Source organism: Caretta caretta, chromosome 1, assembly GCF_965140235.1.
Source record: "Caretta caretta isolate rCarCar2 chromosome 1, rCarCar1.hap1, whole genome shotgun sequence".
Taxonomy (NCBI): domain Eukaryota; kingdom Metazoa; phylum Chordata; order Testudines; family Cheloniidae; genus Caretta; species Caretta caretta.
The window spans coordinates 349943078-349960285 of record NC_134206.1 but is presented as its reverse complement, the minus strand read 5'-3'; the positions used below and the strand labels follow the sequence as shown (position 1 = coordinate 349960285).

The window sequence follows — 17208 nt, the reverse complement described above, 5'->3', positions numbered from 1 at the left end:
TTGGATATATTCTTCCTTTTCTGGTCCGAAACTGTTGTGCAGTGTTACTGTTTCGCAGCTGCCACGGTCCTCCCCAGAGGTGGCTGCATTTCACTCCCAGGTAACGTGACCTCTGTGTAGACGGTACGTAAAGCTCTTTGGGACGAAAGGCATGCTAAAAGCGGGTGCAGCTGATTTTGACGAGGACCCCATCAGAGGCACGGAAGGAGCCCAAGCCCTGGTTTGACCCCTCCCTTCACTTTTCCTGGATTGTTGTGTTTCCATCAGGGCTTCTCTCTGGCTGGCAGCATGCCGCGTCCTGGCCCTGGGGCTGTGGGAATAACCCCCGGGCCTTCCTGTGCTTCCTTTCAGGCATCTTTGGCTTCCTGGCCTTCGGTTTCGTGCTCATCACCTTCGCCTGCCACTTCTACGACTTCTTCAACCAGGCTGAGTGGGAGCGGAGCTTCCGGGAGTATGTCCTGTAAGTGGGGACAGGCCATGTTTCTTCCCCCCGCCCCTTTAACAGGCACCCCCAGCCCCCACCCGGCGGGGCGGGAAGTCTCGGGGGGATTCCAGTAGAGCGCCTCGCTCTGTGTTGGAAGAAGGTGACGCTTTCCATGACCTCCCCTCCGCTGCCAGGTCCTGTGATGATGCTCTTCCCTTTCCCCACGCAGAAGCCTGGCTGCTTGTGTGGATTCCCGCCCTGGCGTCGCCTGATGCCGGGGGAACGGTAATCCCCAGGGGATGCCACGTCACCCCTCGCAGGCACGTTGTGGCATGACTGCCCAGGCCATCCATGGCCCCGGGCCTGTTCCCATTTCAGCGAGGAGCAAAGCCTAGGGCTACGGCACGGAGACCAGGGGCACCCTGCCATGCCTGATCCCGGTGAGATGCATCAGGAGGAATCCAAGATGGGCCCATTTGCCCATCGCTCTGGTTGGTGCTGGGTCGTTCCCTGCCAGGCTGGTCCCGCGGCTCAGACCGGGGGGCTTCTGCCACGCCCCGTGAAGCTCTGCTGAAACTTTCTGAAGAGAGCCCATCACGTGGCGCTCCTGTGGCTGCCATCAGCTTCCTGCCCTCGCATGGCCCCCATCACCGTGGTATCTGGGCAGCTGTTGGGGGTCGTCGAGCTGTGGGCAGGGGACTCAGCCCCTGAATCTAATCAGCAGCTGCTCCTTGCAGGGGGCGTATGTCATTGCCCTTTATCTGGCTGCGCTAAGGGGAGAGTACTTCTTCGCAGGGGATGGGGGGTGGGAGATTGCTTCCCGGGTGCCCCAGCTGCCCATTGCCAAGGGTGGGTTTTAGCCCCTGTGCCTCATGCCGCTGCCGTGCCCCATGTCCCTGCCGCAGGTGTGAAGCTAATGTGACGATCGCCATCCAAACCAACAAGCCAATCCCAAACTGCGAGATCAAGAACCGGCCCAGCCTGCTGGTGGAGAAGATCAACCTCTTTGCCATGTTCGGCACTGGCATTTCCATGAGCACCTGGGTGTGGACCAAAGCCACCCTCCTCATCTGGAAGCGCACCTGGTGCAGGTAGGAGCAGCCCTGCCCCCAGCCCCCAGCTGCTGGGGTCTCAGGGCCCTGTATCCTCTGAGCCCCAGGAGCTGAGGCTCAGGTTGCGGGACCACATGCCCATCGCCCCCAAGGCCCAGTCCAGCCCAGGTCTGTAGCTGTTTTCATCCAGCAGCTGTCTGGTGGCCCATGTGCAATGAATATGGCGGGTCTCAGCCGGTTCCTAGGGGATGGTGTGTGTTCCCAACAGAGAGGCACAGAGTGGTGTGTGTCAGAAGCTGAGATGGGGAGGGTCAGGCCTAGTGACTGGAGCAGTGGTAGTGGTGGGTGCGGTGGCAACTGGGCCAGGCCCTGGAGCCAAAGGTTGGAGTCACGAGTCAAGAGCAGGTTTGGAACAAAGCAAAGGCAGGGCTGGGAACGAGGCTGGAGCAAGAGCAGGGCTGGGAACGAGGCTGGAGTCGGAGAAGGACTGGGAACGAGGCTGGAGTCGGGGCAGGGCTGGAGCAGGATTGGGAACGAGGCTGGAGTCGGGGCAGGGCTGGAGCAGGATTGGGAACGAGGCTGGAGTCGGGGCAGGGCTGGAGCAGGATTGGGAACGAGGCTGGAGTCGGAGCAGGGCTGGAGCAGGATTGGGAACGAGGCTGGAGTCGGGGCAGGGCTGGAGCAGGATTGGGAACGAGGCTGGAGTCGGGGCAGGGCTGGAGCAGGATTGGGAACGAGGCTGGAGTCGGGGCAGGGCTGGAGCAGGATTGGGAACGAGGCTGGAGTCGGGGCAGGGCTGGAGCAGGATTGGGAACGAGGCTGGAGTCGGGGCAGGGCTGGAGCAGGATTGGGAACGAGGCTGGAGTCGGGGCAGGGCTGGAGCAGGATTGGGAACGAGGCTGGAGTCGGGGCAGGGCTGGAGCAGGATTGGGAACGAGGCTGGAGTCGGGGCAGGGCTGGAGCAGGATTGGGAACGAGGCTGGAGTCGGGGCAGGGCTGGAGCAGGATTGGGAACGAGGCTGGAGTCGGGGCAGGGCTGGAGCAGGATTGGGAACGAGGCTGGAGTCGGGGCAGGGCTGGAGCAGGATTGGGAACGAGGCTGGAGTCGGGGCAGGGCTGGAGCAGGATTGGGAACGAGGCTGGAGTCGGGGCAGGGCTGGAGCAGGATTGGGAACGAGGCTGGAGTCGGGGCAGGGCTGGAGCAGGATTGGGAACGAGGCTGGAGTCGGGGCAGGGCTGGAGCAGGAATGGGAACGAGGCTGGAGTCGGAGCAGGGCTGGAGCAGGATTGGGAACGAGGCTGGAGTCGGAGCAGGGCTGGAGCAGGATTGGGAACGAGGCTGGAGTCGGAGCAGAGCTGGAGCAGGATTGGGAACGAGGCTGGAGTCGGGGCAGGGCTGGAGCAGGATTGGGAACGAGGCTGGAGTCGGGGCAGGGCTGGAGCAGGATTGGGAACGAGGCTGGAGTCGGGGCAGGGCTGGAGCAGGATTGGGAACGAGGCTGGAGTCGGAGCAGGGCTGGAGCAGGATTGGGAACGAGGCTGAAGTCGGAGAAGGACTGGGAACGAGGCTAGAGTCGGAGCAGGGCTGGAGCAGGATTGGGAACGAGGCTGGAGTCGGGGCAGGGCTGGAGCAGGATTGGGAACGAGGCTGGAGTCGGGGCAGGGCTGGAGCAGGATTGGGAACGAGGCTGGAGTCGGGGCAGGGCTGGAGCAGGATTGGGAACGAGGCTGGAGTCGGGGCAGGGCTGGAGCAGGATTGGGAACGAGGCTGGAGTCGGGGCAGGGCTGGAGCAGGATTGGGAACGAGGCTGGAGTCGGAGCAGGGCTGGAGCAGGATTGGGAACGAGGCTGGAGTCGGAGCAGGGCTGGAGCAGGATTGGGAACGAGGCTGGAGTCGGGGCAGGGCTGGAGCAGGATTGGGAACGAGGCTGGAGTCGGGGCAGGGCTGGAGCAGGATTGGGAACGAGGCTGGAGTCGGAGCAGGGCTGGAGCAGGATTGGGAACGAGGCTGGAGTCGGAGCAGGGCTGGAGCAGGATTGGGAACGAGGCTGGAGTCGGAGAAGGACTGGGAACGAGGCTAGAGTCGGAGCAGGGCTGGAGCAGGATTGGGAACGAGGCTGGAGTCGGGGCAGGGCTGGAGCAGGATTGGGAACGAGGCTGGAGTCGGAGCAGGGCTGGAGCAGGATTGGGAACGAGGCTGGAGTCAGGGCAGGGCTGGAGCAGGATTGGGAACGAGGCTGGAGTCGGAGCAGGGCTGGAGCAGGATTGGGAACGAGGCTGGAGTCAGGGCAGGGCTGGAGCAGGATTGGGAACGAGGCTGGAGTCGGAGCAGGGCTGGAGCAGGATTGGGAACGAGGCTGGAGTCGGAGCAGAGCTGGAGCAGGATTGGGAACGAGGCTGGAGTCGGGGCAGGGCTGGAGCAGGATTGGGAACGAGGCTGGAGTCGGGGCAGGGCTGGAGCAAGGGTCACCAGACCCGCTTGTGGATTGGCTGGAGCCTAGCGCAGGACGGACCCATCACCAGATGTGACTTCCCCGGGCTCGTTCAGGGGTGGCTCATCAGCTCCCAGCCTGGAGGCTGAATTCCCTGGGCCCCCCTAGCTACGGCCCCTCTGGTTTGGGAGCGACGCACGTCTGCGGGGGGGAGGGAAGCTTGTGCAGCCAGCACCGCCTGTGTCCTACCTGGATGTGGCTCCGTCGGGGGCACTGGTCTCCCAGGCTGCCCCTCCAGCCCTAGATGCCCATTAAAGAGGTGGGGGAGGGGAAGGGATTTCTCCATCCGGAGCAGGGGGGCTGAGACCCCATTGTGCAGTCCCCTCCTTTCGGCCGAGCTGCATGGGGAGCCGCGTGGTGCTGCGGAGAAGGGGCAGATCCCGGAGTTAGGAGGGGCCGGGTGGGGGGGGCGCCTGCGTGAGTTTGACCCACGGCTGCAGGGGGCTGCCGCGAGTCCCCCCAAGACCTTTTGTGCCGAGGGGTCGGGGCTCCTAGAGGGGTGATCCTGGGGATGGGGCTTGGGGCCCCCGTCTCATGGACACCAAAGCCCTGGCCACCACTCTGGAAATGAATTTTATGCCCATTTTCCAGACCCATCACCCAGCCAGAGTGGCGGGAAGGGCCCTGGAGAACCCAGCCCTTGGTGCCAGCGTGTTCCCCACCGTGGTGTGGGGAAGGAGCGGGACATCGAGTCCTTTGGGTTGGGATGATGGAGGGATTCCCTTGGTAACAGACAAACAGATGGCTTCCTGGTTCAGCGGGAGAGGGGCGGAGGGGGGCAGCCGAGGAGCAGCAGCCCTGGCACTCCTCAGCCCCACCCCGGGGGATCTCCAGCCCCCTGCTGGAGAGGATCAGTGCCCTGCCCTCCCCCGCTGAGCCAGCCCTCCCCCTGCCCCCCATTCCCTCCCCCACAGGCTGACCGGCCAGAGCGACGACGAGCCCAAGAGGATCAAGAAAAGCAAGATGATCGCCAAGGCCTTCTCCAAGCGGAAGGAGCTGCTGCACAACCCGGAGCAGGAGCTCTCCTTCAGCATGCACACCGTCTCGCACGACGGGCCCGTGGGTACGTCCCAGGCGGGGGCGGGGACCACGGGGGCTTTCACACACGGGCGGTAGGCCCCCTCTTCGGTGGCAGGTTTGCAACCCCCACTGCCAGACGCTTCTGTGGTCCCAGCTTTGTTGTGGGGCACGTGGGCCGTGGTTCTCAGCAAGGCGCCTCCCTCCGCTCTCACTAGAGGGCACTGCCAAGAGCGCCGGGGGCACCCCAGGCTTCCGCAGGGTGAGACCGGCCCGTAACGCCCAGTCTGACTGCGCCCATCGCGCTGCCTTGTTGTTAAGTGTGTGGCTGAATCCCTGCGTCCCTGAAAGGGGCCAGCAGCTAGAAGAGAAGAACGGCCAGACTGGGCCAGAGCAATGGTCCATCTAGCCCAGTATCGTGTCTTCCGACAATGGCTGGTGCCAGGCGCTGGGAATGAACAGAACAGGCATCCACTGAGTGATCCATCCCCTGTCGTCCATTCCCAGCATCTGGCAAACAGAGGCTAGGGACACCCAGAGCCTGGGGTGGCATCCCTGACCACTTGGCTAATAGCCATTGCTGGCCCTATCTCTCTAGAGCAGTGTTTCTCAAACTGGGGTCCAGGAGGTCCACAGGCCCCACTGATCAACTCCTGCCCCGCCCTCCCAGCGCCTTCTGCACGCCAGTGAACAGCGGGGACAGGAAAAGTTGCGGTGGGACCTTGGGGGAAGGGGTGGAGTTGGGGGCAGGGCCTGGGACTGAGCATGAGGCTTGGGGATCCATGAAAAAATTAAAATCAAAATGGGGGTCCTCGGGTTGCTAAAGTTTGAGAACCGCTGCCCTAGAGCAATATCCCAGTCCTGTGCCAGAGAGCCGGCAAGCTGCAGGATTTATTTACACATTAAAAGCACTGTCGGAAAAGCGACTGACTTACAAATGTCCATGTCTAGTTGGCAGCCGGTGTCAAGTGGAGGGCCCCAGGGGTCGGTCCTGGGGCCGGTTTTGTTCAATATCTTCATAAATGATCTGGAGGATGGTGTGGATTGCACTCTCAGCAAATTTGCGGATGATACTAAACTGGGAGGAGTGGTAGATACGCTGGAGGGCTGGGATAGGATACAGAGGGACCTAGACAAATTGGAGGATTGGGCCAAAAGAAATCTGATGAGGTTCAATAAGGATAAGTGCAGGGTCCTGCACTTAGGACAAAAGAATCCAATGCACAGCTACAGACTAGGGACCGAATGGCTAGGCAGCAATTCTGCGGAAAAGGACCTAGGGGTGACAGTGGACGAGAAGCTGGATATGAGTCAGCAGTGTGCCCTTGTTGCCAAGAAGGCCGATGGCATTTTGGGATGTATAAGTAGGGGCATAGCGAGCAGACTGAGGGACGTGATCGTTCCCCTCTATTCGACATTGGTGAGGCCTCATCTGGAGTACTGTGTCCAGTTTTGGGCCCCACACTACAAGAAGGATGTGGATAAATTGGAGAGAGTCCAGCGAAGGGCAACAAAAATGATTAGGGGACTGGAACACATGAGTTATGAGGAGAGGCTGAGGGAGCTGGGATTGTTTAGCCTGCAGAAGAGAAGAATGAGGGGGGATTTGATAGCTGCTTTCAACTACCTGAGAGGTGGTTCCAGAGAGGATGGTTCTAGACTATTCTCAGCGGTAGAAGAGGACAGGACAAGGAGTAATGGTCTCAAGTTGCAGTGGGGGAGGTTTAGGTTGGATATTAGGAAAAACTTTTTCACTAGGAGGGTGGTGAAACACTGGAATGCGTTACCTAGGGAGGTGGTGGAATCTCCTTCCTTAGAAGTTTTTAAGGTCAGGCTTGACAAAGCCCTGGCTGGGATGATTTAATTGGGGATTTGTCCTGCTTTGAGCAGGGGGTTGGACGAGATGACCTCCTGAGGTCCCTTCCAACCCTGATATTCTATGATTCTATGAAATGGCCCCGCCCTACCCAACAGATCTGCTCCTTGGACCCAGTTCCCTCCTGGCGTAACTCCATGAGTCCAAGGAAGTTACCTCAGAAGGTGCACGTCTCTGTCTAGCTAAGTTATTTGTGTGGCCCAGTATCGGAGCGCCTCAGAGTCTTTAGTGGAATTACCCTCGCTCATCCCTGAGTGGCCGGGGCTCTTATCCCCATAGGGAAGAAGGGAAACTGAGGCAGAAGGAGGCGAAGTGACTCGCCCATGGTCACAGTCAAAGTCTGGCAGAACAGGGAATTGGACCCAGATGTGCTGTAACCACTGGCTCATCCTGCCTGTCTGTGTACGGAGTAATAATTAATTAAGTGACTACAGTATGTTGTTAGTCAGAAGAGGGAGCCGGATTCTAGCCCAACTCATGCAGCAGTTCGCCATTCTGTGGCGAAAGATCTATTTAAAGGGCCAGACCCTGCGCTCTGCGCCCCCCTCGCCCCGCCCCGCCATCATCCAGGCACCCCTCAGGCTGACTTCTGGCCTGTTTGGCCGTCGCGTCGTTGCTGTTGGTGATGTCACAGCCCGGCAAAGACCCTCTGGGCTCTCAGCTCCTAGGCAGCTGGAAAAGGCATCCTCACTGTGTCAGCATGCTGTAAAGGGCCGTTAGCACAGGGTCCAGCCTCTGCGGGTTGGGGACATCGTGTGGGAATGGGAGGGCCTCCTGGTTGCCCCGAGAACGCAGGGCGTTGGTTCCGGCATGGGCTGCTTGTGGGCTCAGCTGGAGGGGCAGGAGATTGGGGTGAATCAGTGAAGATCCCCCCCACCCTGGCTCAGGCCGCGGGATTCCCCCCTCCGCTGAACAGGCTGTAAGAATCTCCTCTGTGGCTTTCGTCCCAGCTGGTTTGGCTTTCGACATCAACGAGCCCTCAGCTGACATGTCCTCGGCCTGGGCCCAGCACGTCACCAAGATGGTGGCCAGGAGAGGGGCTATCTTGCCGCAGGACATCTCTGTCACGCCCGTGGCGACACCCGGTGAGTCCCTGGGAAAGCGTGGGGCGGGGAGGGAGGCGGGCAGGCGATGAGGTCATGACATCACGTGTGTCTGCACCAGGTACATTTTGTCCCGGTAGCACCTAGAGGTTTCTGTTGAGGTCAGGGCCCCTTTGTGGTGGGTGCTGCTCAGCCCCACAGTGAGAGACACACCCTGCAATCTAGCTTCTGACAGCTGGGAAACTGAGGCAGAAAGATGAATGTCCGCAGAGCCAGAAATCAAATGCAGGATTCCTGCGTCCCAGTGCCTTAGCCACAAGGCCAGCTTTGCTCTCCACATTTAGATGGAAAGCACTGGGCTGGAAGTCAGGAGACTTTGGTTTTCCTCCTCGCCCTGACACTAACCTAGTGCGTGACCTGGGGCAAGTCACTTCTCCACCTGTAAAATGGGGGCAGCTCAGAGCTGGGATAGCAGGGGGCTGCAGGTTGGGATTGAGGAGCACTGAAGAGCTGCGTGTGAGTTGTTCAGAGCTGGGATAGGAGGCTGCAGGTCGGGATTGAGGGGGGTGGGGAGCTATTCGGGGGAGCTCAGAGCTGGGATAGCAGGGGGCTGCAGGTCAGGATTGGGGGGGTGGGGAGCTATTCGGGGGAGCTCAGAGCTGGGATAGCAGGGGGCTGCAGGTTGGGATTGAGGTCATGGGCAAAGCCATGTAAGGGGCCCCATGACGGGAACAGTCAGGAGTAGGGTTTGGGATTGAGGGCCATTGGCGGGGCTGGGGCAGCAGGGAATCTCTGGCTGGGACGGGTGCAGTGACAGAGCTGGGTGAGGACAAGGATCCATCGCACTTGCCCATGATGTGCCCGCACTCGGGTCCATCTCCTGCCGTCCCTGTCACTGAGTTTGCCCGCAGCGTTTTACCAGTGAACCCACCCGGGAAGGCCCCTCTCACCCCGTCTCCCCTCTCTCGTGCCTTTAGTGCCGCCGGACGAAAGGGCGAACCTGTGGGTGGTGGACGCAGAGATCTCGCCCGAGATGGAGAAAAGAGCCAGCCACAAGAAGAAGACGAGGAGGAAGAAGAAGGAAGTCTGCCCCCTGGGGCCCGCCATCTGTGATGTGGGCTACTTCACCCCGCAGGCCCGCAGTGCCGTCCCTCGCCTGCCCAAGCTGCCAAGGCAGAAGTGCCTGGTCTCCAACCCCAGGGAGTCTCAGCTTGGGGAAGAGGTGCCACCCCTGGGCTCCTACCCTGGCCTGGGGCTCAGCGTCTCCCAGCACAAAGGCCTCATCCCCCAGGGGCCCCAGGACAAACCCGCCAGCTGCAGGAAACACGATGCCTTCCATCTGATCAGCAACCCCTTCTGCCCCGAGACCCGGCCCCAGGAAGATCTGGCCCTCGAGGGCAGCGTGAGGTGCTTCCTGGCACGCCAGCAGTACAACAGCTCATTCCGGCCCCCCGCCGCGGGCCTGGATCCCGGTGCCCTGCCCAGTGGGAGCGTCCCCTGTGGGCCAAGGACTCATGGCAGAAGGGCAGGCTTCGCCCCCCTCCACTCCCAGACAAATCTCATGGATGCCGAGCTGCTGGATGCCGACTCAGACTTTTAGGCCAGGAGGGACCCAGACCCTTTCTGCTGCCTGGATAAGCCCTGGAGACCACCTCATGGGGAGACAGACTGTGGAGGAGCCTGCAGATCCCCCAGCATACAGACACGGGTTTAAAGCTCACACTCCAGGTTCCGACCAGGTACGGTTTTCGCTCAGAGGCAGGTTCTTCTCTGCTGCAAACCTTGATGCTTCCTTGGTAGTTTGCGGCTGCTTTTGAACTCCTTCCCCATCCTGGGTTTCCCGGGCACCTCCCTGCTGATCTTCCCACCCGAGACATTCGGCCCTCGTCCTGCCTGCGGGAGGGCGCCAGCCCTCGTCTCAGCTGGTTTCACAGCAGCTGGACGTGGCCTACCAGGTATTGTTATTTATTGCTCCGCGGGTGACGGAAACAAAACCAAACGGATGTTTGCTGGTGATGCCCCGAGAGGCCGGGCTCCTGTGGGGCTTGTGGGATGGATCCAGGATGCCCCAGCTCCCAGATGGAGTCGTGGATTGTTCCTTTCTTCACCCTGCTGCATGGAGTTTTTTGAGGACTCCCCCACCAGCAGCTCTGCCCCAACTGGGTGCTGTGTTTGCTCCCCAATCTTTGGACTGGGGGTTGGGATGAGCCTAGGAGAAGGAGAGAAACGTCCCTTGATGGCCTGGTATCAGGGAGGTTGGGGGTCTATACAGAGAGGAGCCTCTCCAAGGGCAGAGATAAGATCCTGTGGCTTCCTTATTCCAGGAGCTTCCGGCTGTCCCATGAACGACACTGGGGGCTGAAAGGAAGGGGATGGTGGCTCTTTGCCACGGCAGCTGTAATAGTCAGCGGGAGAGTTTATTTAGGGGTCTGTCTGTTCAACTCTCCGAAGCGCAGGGGCCGCGTCGCTCCCGGATCTTCGCCCATTCGCTATTGCCAGGAGAGGTGGAGACTTTGTACAGGGAGGGGCAGCGTGTGTTACACATCACCAGCATCGACCTCTGTGACTCAGCCAATCAGCACAACCCTCCTTGGGGCGCATCTAATAGTTCCCCGTACATCTGGAGGCAGGGACATGTTACCCAGCTCTGGAACCAGGGGCCTGGGCCAGGCTTGTGATGAACGGGACAGACTGTGAGCGGCAGGAGGGCAAGGAGTCCCAGCTTGTAGTGCTCCATGCGGCTCTCACGAAGCATTGCATGCTGGGATTTGTAGTCCCTTGCATTTTGGAACTTGTCCTCCTCTCTGATATATGTCTATTAATGCCCCTGTTGGAGATCCTCCTGGCTTGCTAGATGGGACCAGTTCAAAACAAGCACACACTCAGCCTTCCCCTTTGACGGCTCCATCCCTGTGTGCGGAGGAAGCTAACTGGGCCCCGTCCGGCTAGATGTTACTTAGTGGGTTTGAATATTTCTGTTGTGCTACTGTTTTTTTAATGTATCTGTATAATACACAGAGACGTTTACTGGTGCTGAAGGCCATAAAAGGGATGTCCCAGCTAGAAATCCCTTACAGGAGCGTGTCATGTTGCCTGCCTTGGGCCCGGATCTTGTTTACTGTGCTTTTCACTGTGGAATATAAAACATTGTCGCCCTTCCCACACCCAAAATGTGCCCCGTTCTAAGCCAGGGCTCCCCGTTCTGCCCCCCATCCCGCCAGTTTCACTCCACTGAAGTCAGTGAAGTTACTCCGGATTGAAAAGGACATAACTGAGAACCGAATGAGACCCTTCGTCTGTATCAGAGCTGCGCGCTCCTGTTCCCTTTGGTCACCGGGATCCCCTTCACAAAGACACAGCCTCAGAGGATGTATTCTTGCTGGGGAGGGCCTTATTCCTCCTGTGTCCCAGCATCCCAAGCGGTAGGGAAGTGGCTTTTGATTGGCTGACAGTGATGGCCGAGAGCAGCTATGCTCCAAACCAGAGCAGTTGGCCTGAGGCGAAACAGAAGCAGCTGTGTTGGATGGACGGTGTTGGAGGAGGTATGTTCCCCAAGCTGGGGGCATGTAAAGGGCAAATAAAACTTCTTTTCTGGTGCGCTTGCGCCCTCAGAACCTGCCAGGTGGTTGGAATCCCCTTTTGCTCAAGAGTTGGTGGTTAAATGGGACGTGTGTCGTGACTGTTTTCACGTAAAGGGCGGAGTCTCTCATGTGCAAGCCCCGCCCCATCTGACTGTTTCTCTGTAAGGGGCGGAGACTCTCAAGGGCTAACCCCACCTCTCGGGTGTAAGGGGTGGAGACTTGCTGGTGCTAACCCCTCCCCTCAGTCTGAGGGTCTGTCTGTTGGAATTGTTGACCTCCTGGGGTCAGGGGAGCTATTCCAGACGCAGGTAAAAAACCAGCTCGACCTTTGACCCAGAACTCAAACCTGGAACTTCCAGAAGGTTTAAAAAGTCCGGCTGCCACAAACCGCTCATTTTCCATGTTCATGAGCCTCCGGGTTCCAGCTGGCAATGCCCCAGACCCAGGAGGAAGTCTCGCCTCGTGGCATTTCTGGGCATGCAGGGAGTCTCTTCCCACTGGAGGGGCTGAGCTGAAAAGTCGGGCTGAAGATATAAAGTTTGCAGGGGCGGGTCTGGGCCCAGGGTTCCAGTTTGGCCCATTGTAAGGACGGGGGCAGCCAGGCCCATTGTAGCCAGATCTGAACTCCCCCAAAGTTCTGGGGGGACTGGAGCTGGCGTTCTCACTGAGTCCTGTCAAAACTCCTAGCCTGGCTCTGCAGGTGCAAGGGGGTTGGAGAAGCATCGAAGTGTCTTTGGTTTCTCCTGACCCTAATTATCTCCCTGAGGGCTCTGCACTGCAAATTCCTGTATAGGGCCCAGTATACAGAGGCTGGCAGATGCACACACTGCTAAGTGGGTCTCTCCAAATAATATAATGCCCAGCAAAAATGCTGCGGCTTTATGCTGGAATTAAGGTGGTAAATGATTCCATAAGAACGTAGGAATTTTGGATCCTACGAAGACCGGTTCAGACCCCAGGTGTATCTAGTTCACTATCTTGTCTCTGACCGTGGTCCACACCAAATGCTTTGGAAGAAGGTGTAAGACTCTTCCTCGTGGTCAATTATAGAATATTCAGCCCTTCCAGGGGGTTTCTTCCTAGACCCTGGCAGTGTTAAGCAGACTAAGCCCTAAGGCATGAGGTTTCATATCCTTTCTAACATGTTTTCTATCTGTCGGTGTTTATTATTCATGTAAATGTCTAAACTTTTGTTGAATCCTGCTAACTCCTGGTCTCAATGATATCCAGTGACAGCAAGTTCCACAGGTTAATTTTTCTGTCTAAAAGAAAAAAACTGCTTTTATCAGTATTAAATTTGCTACGTTTCAATTTGTCTGCCCCCTTATTTGTACATAATGAAAAATAACCCAGCACCACCAGATGGAGAGAAGCTTGGTAGCTTTTTCTTTTAAAAGACCCAAATGTTATAAAGCCCAGAGATCCTATCCAGAAGTCCATGTGAATGGGCATTTCCATTTTAAATCAGGCAACATTTAAATGGTGTAAAAATGAGGTTTTATAAAACCGAAGGCCAGTAGACTGTCTGCCCAACTTTAAAAAAAAAAAAAAACTTCAGTGGAAACAATTGGCTTTTTAAATGCACAAACTTTCACCTGTAGGGTTTGGGAACCCAAAGCACAGAGAATCTCTGGGTGAAACTGCCTCCGACCAAAATGAAACTGACGTCAGAAATTTTTCATCATCTGAATCATGAGTCATGCAAAAATAAAATGAAGATCAAGAAGAATGACAAACTGGGTTTAAAGAATTATTTTCTTTTAACAAGCAAAAGAGTTAATATCATAGGTCGAGAGATAATGTTGACAGAGTTAAACATTGGGAATGCACAGATGAGATCACCCAAACAGCCTTAACTCTGCCCTTGCATCACTGCCCACAGAACACCCTAAAACCAGGAGACCAGCCTATTTTCTAACAATGCACATCAGTCAGTGTAAATGGATCTAAATGGATTATTTTACTGCTGTTTATAAGCCAATTGGACACTATACTTAAAGGCCTGGTGTTAATTTAGATTGTTTTTGACATTAACTAATTTTTTAAAATCCCTTTCAACATCATGTCCTGATTTCATATAATTCTTCTAAAAATATTTATAAGGGATTTTTCTGCTCCCTTGTTGAAATTTACAAAGGCAGTTTCAGCAAGAGAGAAGTTGGCCAGCCAGCTATCCAGGGAAAACAGGGAAATTGACCCTAAATAAAATGCTGCCGAATGCACAAAGGAAATCAGGTTGGAAAAAGAGGATTTTCTTTGCTAACTTCTTTCTGCTCCTGCGATCTCAGGTATTTCTTATAACTCATTATTATTTGTATTATGATAATACCCAGGACCCGGATCCCATGTCACTAGGTGCTGCAAAACCCAGAACAAAAAGACGGTTCCCGCCGCAAAGAACTTACTCTAAGACCAGAGACAACAGATGGATACAGACAGGTGGGCGAGTACAAGGAAACCATGAGACACTATTGATCAGCAGCTGTCTCAGCACATCAGCTGCCTAATCGTTGTCAAGTTTCTATGTAGGCATCACAGCAAAGGAGAGTTTTAAGGGATTTGAAGGAGGACAATGAATAACAGGGACAAAGTATTTTTGGGTGGACGGCGTCCGTTTTAAACTGGCTACATCAAACTCCACCTGCCTCTAGAACGTGGGGAAAAAACAGGCTGTTACCCTACCCCCTTACTCCAGGCTGGCACCTGTCAGCCTGATGCATATAGAATAGAGAGGTGCATAGGGGAATCCCCAGTTCTGTTAGCTATAGTTCCAATCACTCATTTGCAGGAGGGCAGGCAAATCTGTCTCGGGGGAGCAGATTGCTTCCTTAGCTTTACATACTTGTTAATCTGAAGCCTTTTTCTCCAAGCGGTGGGGGAGTGCAGGGCAGGCCCGAGTGTATGTGCGGGGCCTGGGATGAAGAATTGTCCCCCTTGGCAAGAACCAGGGATCCTTGCAGCCTGGGCTGTCTGGAGGAGTCCGTGCTGCAGCAGAGGAGGGGAGGGGACTATACATTGCAATGGCCACATGCCGGAGGGTGGAGCGGATGCACTGGACAGCCCTGCTCCTTGTGTTACTGCTATGCAACAGGGTTGGCTGGTGCCTGAGTTTACGGTAGTTGGTTGGGGGCATCCATGCTTGAACCCTGCTGAAAATTCACCTCCCTGAGTTTGCCCATTGGTCTGCCTGCTCCCCGCTGAGCTGCAGGGCAGCTCTGTCCTGGCCCTGTGTACCAATGGGCCATGTGATCCAGCATCTTGTCTGATGGTGGCCACATGCTCCAGGGGAAGGTGTGGTTTAGGTTGGTGGCCAGGAGGCCTTACTGAGGTCAGGGGGAAGGAGAAGGGGGCGCTGAAGAGATGTGGGATGAGAAGAAGCGGGCAGCATTTTTCCCCACCACCTGCCATACCCCACCTGTGGCTCCAGCTGAGCTGTGCGGGTGGGGAGAGCGCAGGGCTGGAATGGCTGGGGTAGGGCACAGGTCAGAATTGAGGAGCAGCAGCAGAGCTGGGCAGGGGAGCGAGAGCCCGGACTGGAATGTTGGGGGGGGGGGGGCTGTGAGGCTGAATTAAGGGCCATCAGCAGAAGTGTGCGTGGGGAGAGATCAGGACTGGAATAGCAGGGGGTCAGAATTGAGGGGCACCGGCAGAGTTGGGGGGCAGGGCTGGAATAACAGGGGGCTGTGGGTCGGGATTGAGGGGCACCGACAGAGCTGGGGGGCAGGGCTGGAATAACAGGGGGCTGTGAGTCGGGATTGAGGGGCACCGGCAGAGTTGGGGGCAGGGCTGGAATAACAAGGGGCTGTGGGTCGGGATTGAGGGGTATCACTAGAGCTATGCGCACCTCCCTTCCTGTAACACTCAAGACAGTAGCATCAACCCTTTATTTTTGCTAAATTCACACCATTTTTAAGTTAGGTCTTTCTGAAAGAGCGATCAAAGACGCCCTCGCCTGCACTCATTTGGAAGGGTGACAATGCCACGATTCAGCAACCGTTCTCCTGTATGGGGGTGCACAGCAGCCGGTGGGGCCCGCTGATGCTAAATATTCCACAGGGGTTTATACAGTCTAGAGAAGGGAAAAGCTGGAGCAGCCCTTTGCCACGAGATGGCGCTCTGGGCCTAGCTGTCATTGATGACCATTGCAACTCCAAGGTGGTCCCAGCGTAGGACCAGTTCTCCGTGCAGATTTTGGGCGCTGTGCTAGGCCGTAGGTTTAGCAGAACAGTCTGTCCTGCGCTTGCTGGCTTGGCTCGAAGTGCCTGCCTGGTTATTCTGGTCCTGCCAGGCAGGAGCAAATCTGCATTCCCATCACGGCAGCCATTGGCCCGGGGAGTTGAAGGGGGAGACGCATGTATTTTGGCAACCGCTGCAAAGCACCTCTTTATTTAGCTTGGGAGTGAGGCCAGCAGCTCCCGTCCCACCCCACAGCAGGCCCTCCAGGAGAAAAACTTGTAAATATTTCCTGCTGAAAGCTGTGGCATGGTGGCCTTTCTTCGCATGTTGGATGAACAGCAGCAGCCCGAGGGGAGCGGCCGGCCTGAGGGGCAGTCAGTATAATTCGTGTTTGATCCCTGCTTCAAATCCAGCCTTGATCGAGAGAGGCTGATGGTTGTTCCTGCCAACAGTTCTCAGCCTTTGTGACGGGAATTGCAGTCCAGTTCCTAGGCAGACAGGTGTTTGCTTCTGAAACCCGCTAGCACCGATTATCCCATGTTATTGGCAGCCTCAGCAGAGGGGCTAGGCACAGCTGTGGCTCTGGAGCCTGAATTCCCCTCTTCCCCCAGTGGGCTAGTGTCTCCAGATCAGGGATGGGGCATACGGTGGAAGCTGTCTCTGAGACGCTACGTGCTTTGCTGGTTTTGAATCCAGGACTTTGAAATCCAGAGCTGCTCCGCTTTCCACAGTATTACGGGAGTTCTCGCGAGTCTCTCCTTGCCGAGTAATAAGGTTCTAGAAAACCTTCCCCACGAGAAGTGTTCTGGGTGTTACCCACATCAGTGAGCTTTAGTATCTTGTGACATCAAGCACATGGAGGAGGTCAAGTTCAAGACCTCGTTAGTCGTAGTGGTGGTTAAACATTTATATTGAGGTAGCGCCTAGAGGACTCCATCAGATTGAGCCCCACTCTGCTGGGAGCTGTACAAGCATCTAATACATTACAACACCTCCCCCAAAGAGCTCGCTGTCTGAAAGCCAAGATACAACAGGTGTCTTTGGATTCCCACTCCAGTGGCCTTTCCCTGGGGACCGGCAGCCGGTCTTCTCTCTCCTCGTGAGCATCATTTTAAATACTGCCCTCTGCCACAGTATCTAGCCAATGCCCTCAACTTGATATGCTGCCTTTGCTGCTCTCAGCTCCAGCTGCTGCTCTTTAAATTGCTGTTCTCGTTGTCCCCTGAAATGATCCTCAGGGTCATCAGCCTTTGTTAGCAGGGGAAAGGCCCATGCAGATAGGGCCGAGTTTGCACCGTGCTCTGAATTCGCTCAGGTTTGGTGACTCATCCTAAGGAGCTCTCAAGTTGAGAGTCCAGCCCTGAGAGCACACAACCCAGAGCCACGTTTTTCAGTCTGATTGTGAATGGTTTAGGATGTTGGTGGATTTTCATGGCCATCTCAAGGGTGTTTGCTTAGAAAAAGGACATAAGAACATAAGAGTGGCCATACTGGGTCAGACCAAGGGTCCATCTAGCCCAGTATCCTGTCTTCCAACAATGGCCAAT

General features: G+C 56.6%; 1 protein-coding gene across 1 annotated transcript in view; it reads left to right on the top strand.

Moving 5' to 3' along the window:
- SMO (smoothened, frizzled class receptor) overlaps positions 1–12796 on the top strand; it is a 33142-nt gene extending 20346 nt beyond the window's left edge. The window contains exons 8-12 of the mRNA XM_048836784.2: positions 352–460; positions 1330–1515; positions 4883–5031; positions 7812–7946; positions 8882–12796. Of these exons, the coding sequence (XP_048692741.2) occupies positions 352–460; positions 1330–1515; positions 4883–5031; positions 7812–7946; positions 8882–9504 (1202 nt within the window). The 3' untranslated portion in view covers positions 9505–12796. The remainder of the gene's footprint in view (positions 1–351; positions 461–1329; positions 1516–4882; positions 5032–7811; positions 7947–8881) is intronic.
- The last annotated feature ends 4412 nt before the right edge of the window (positions 12797–17208 follow it).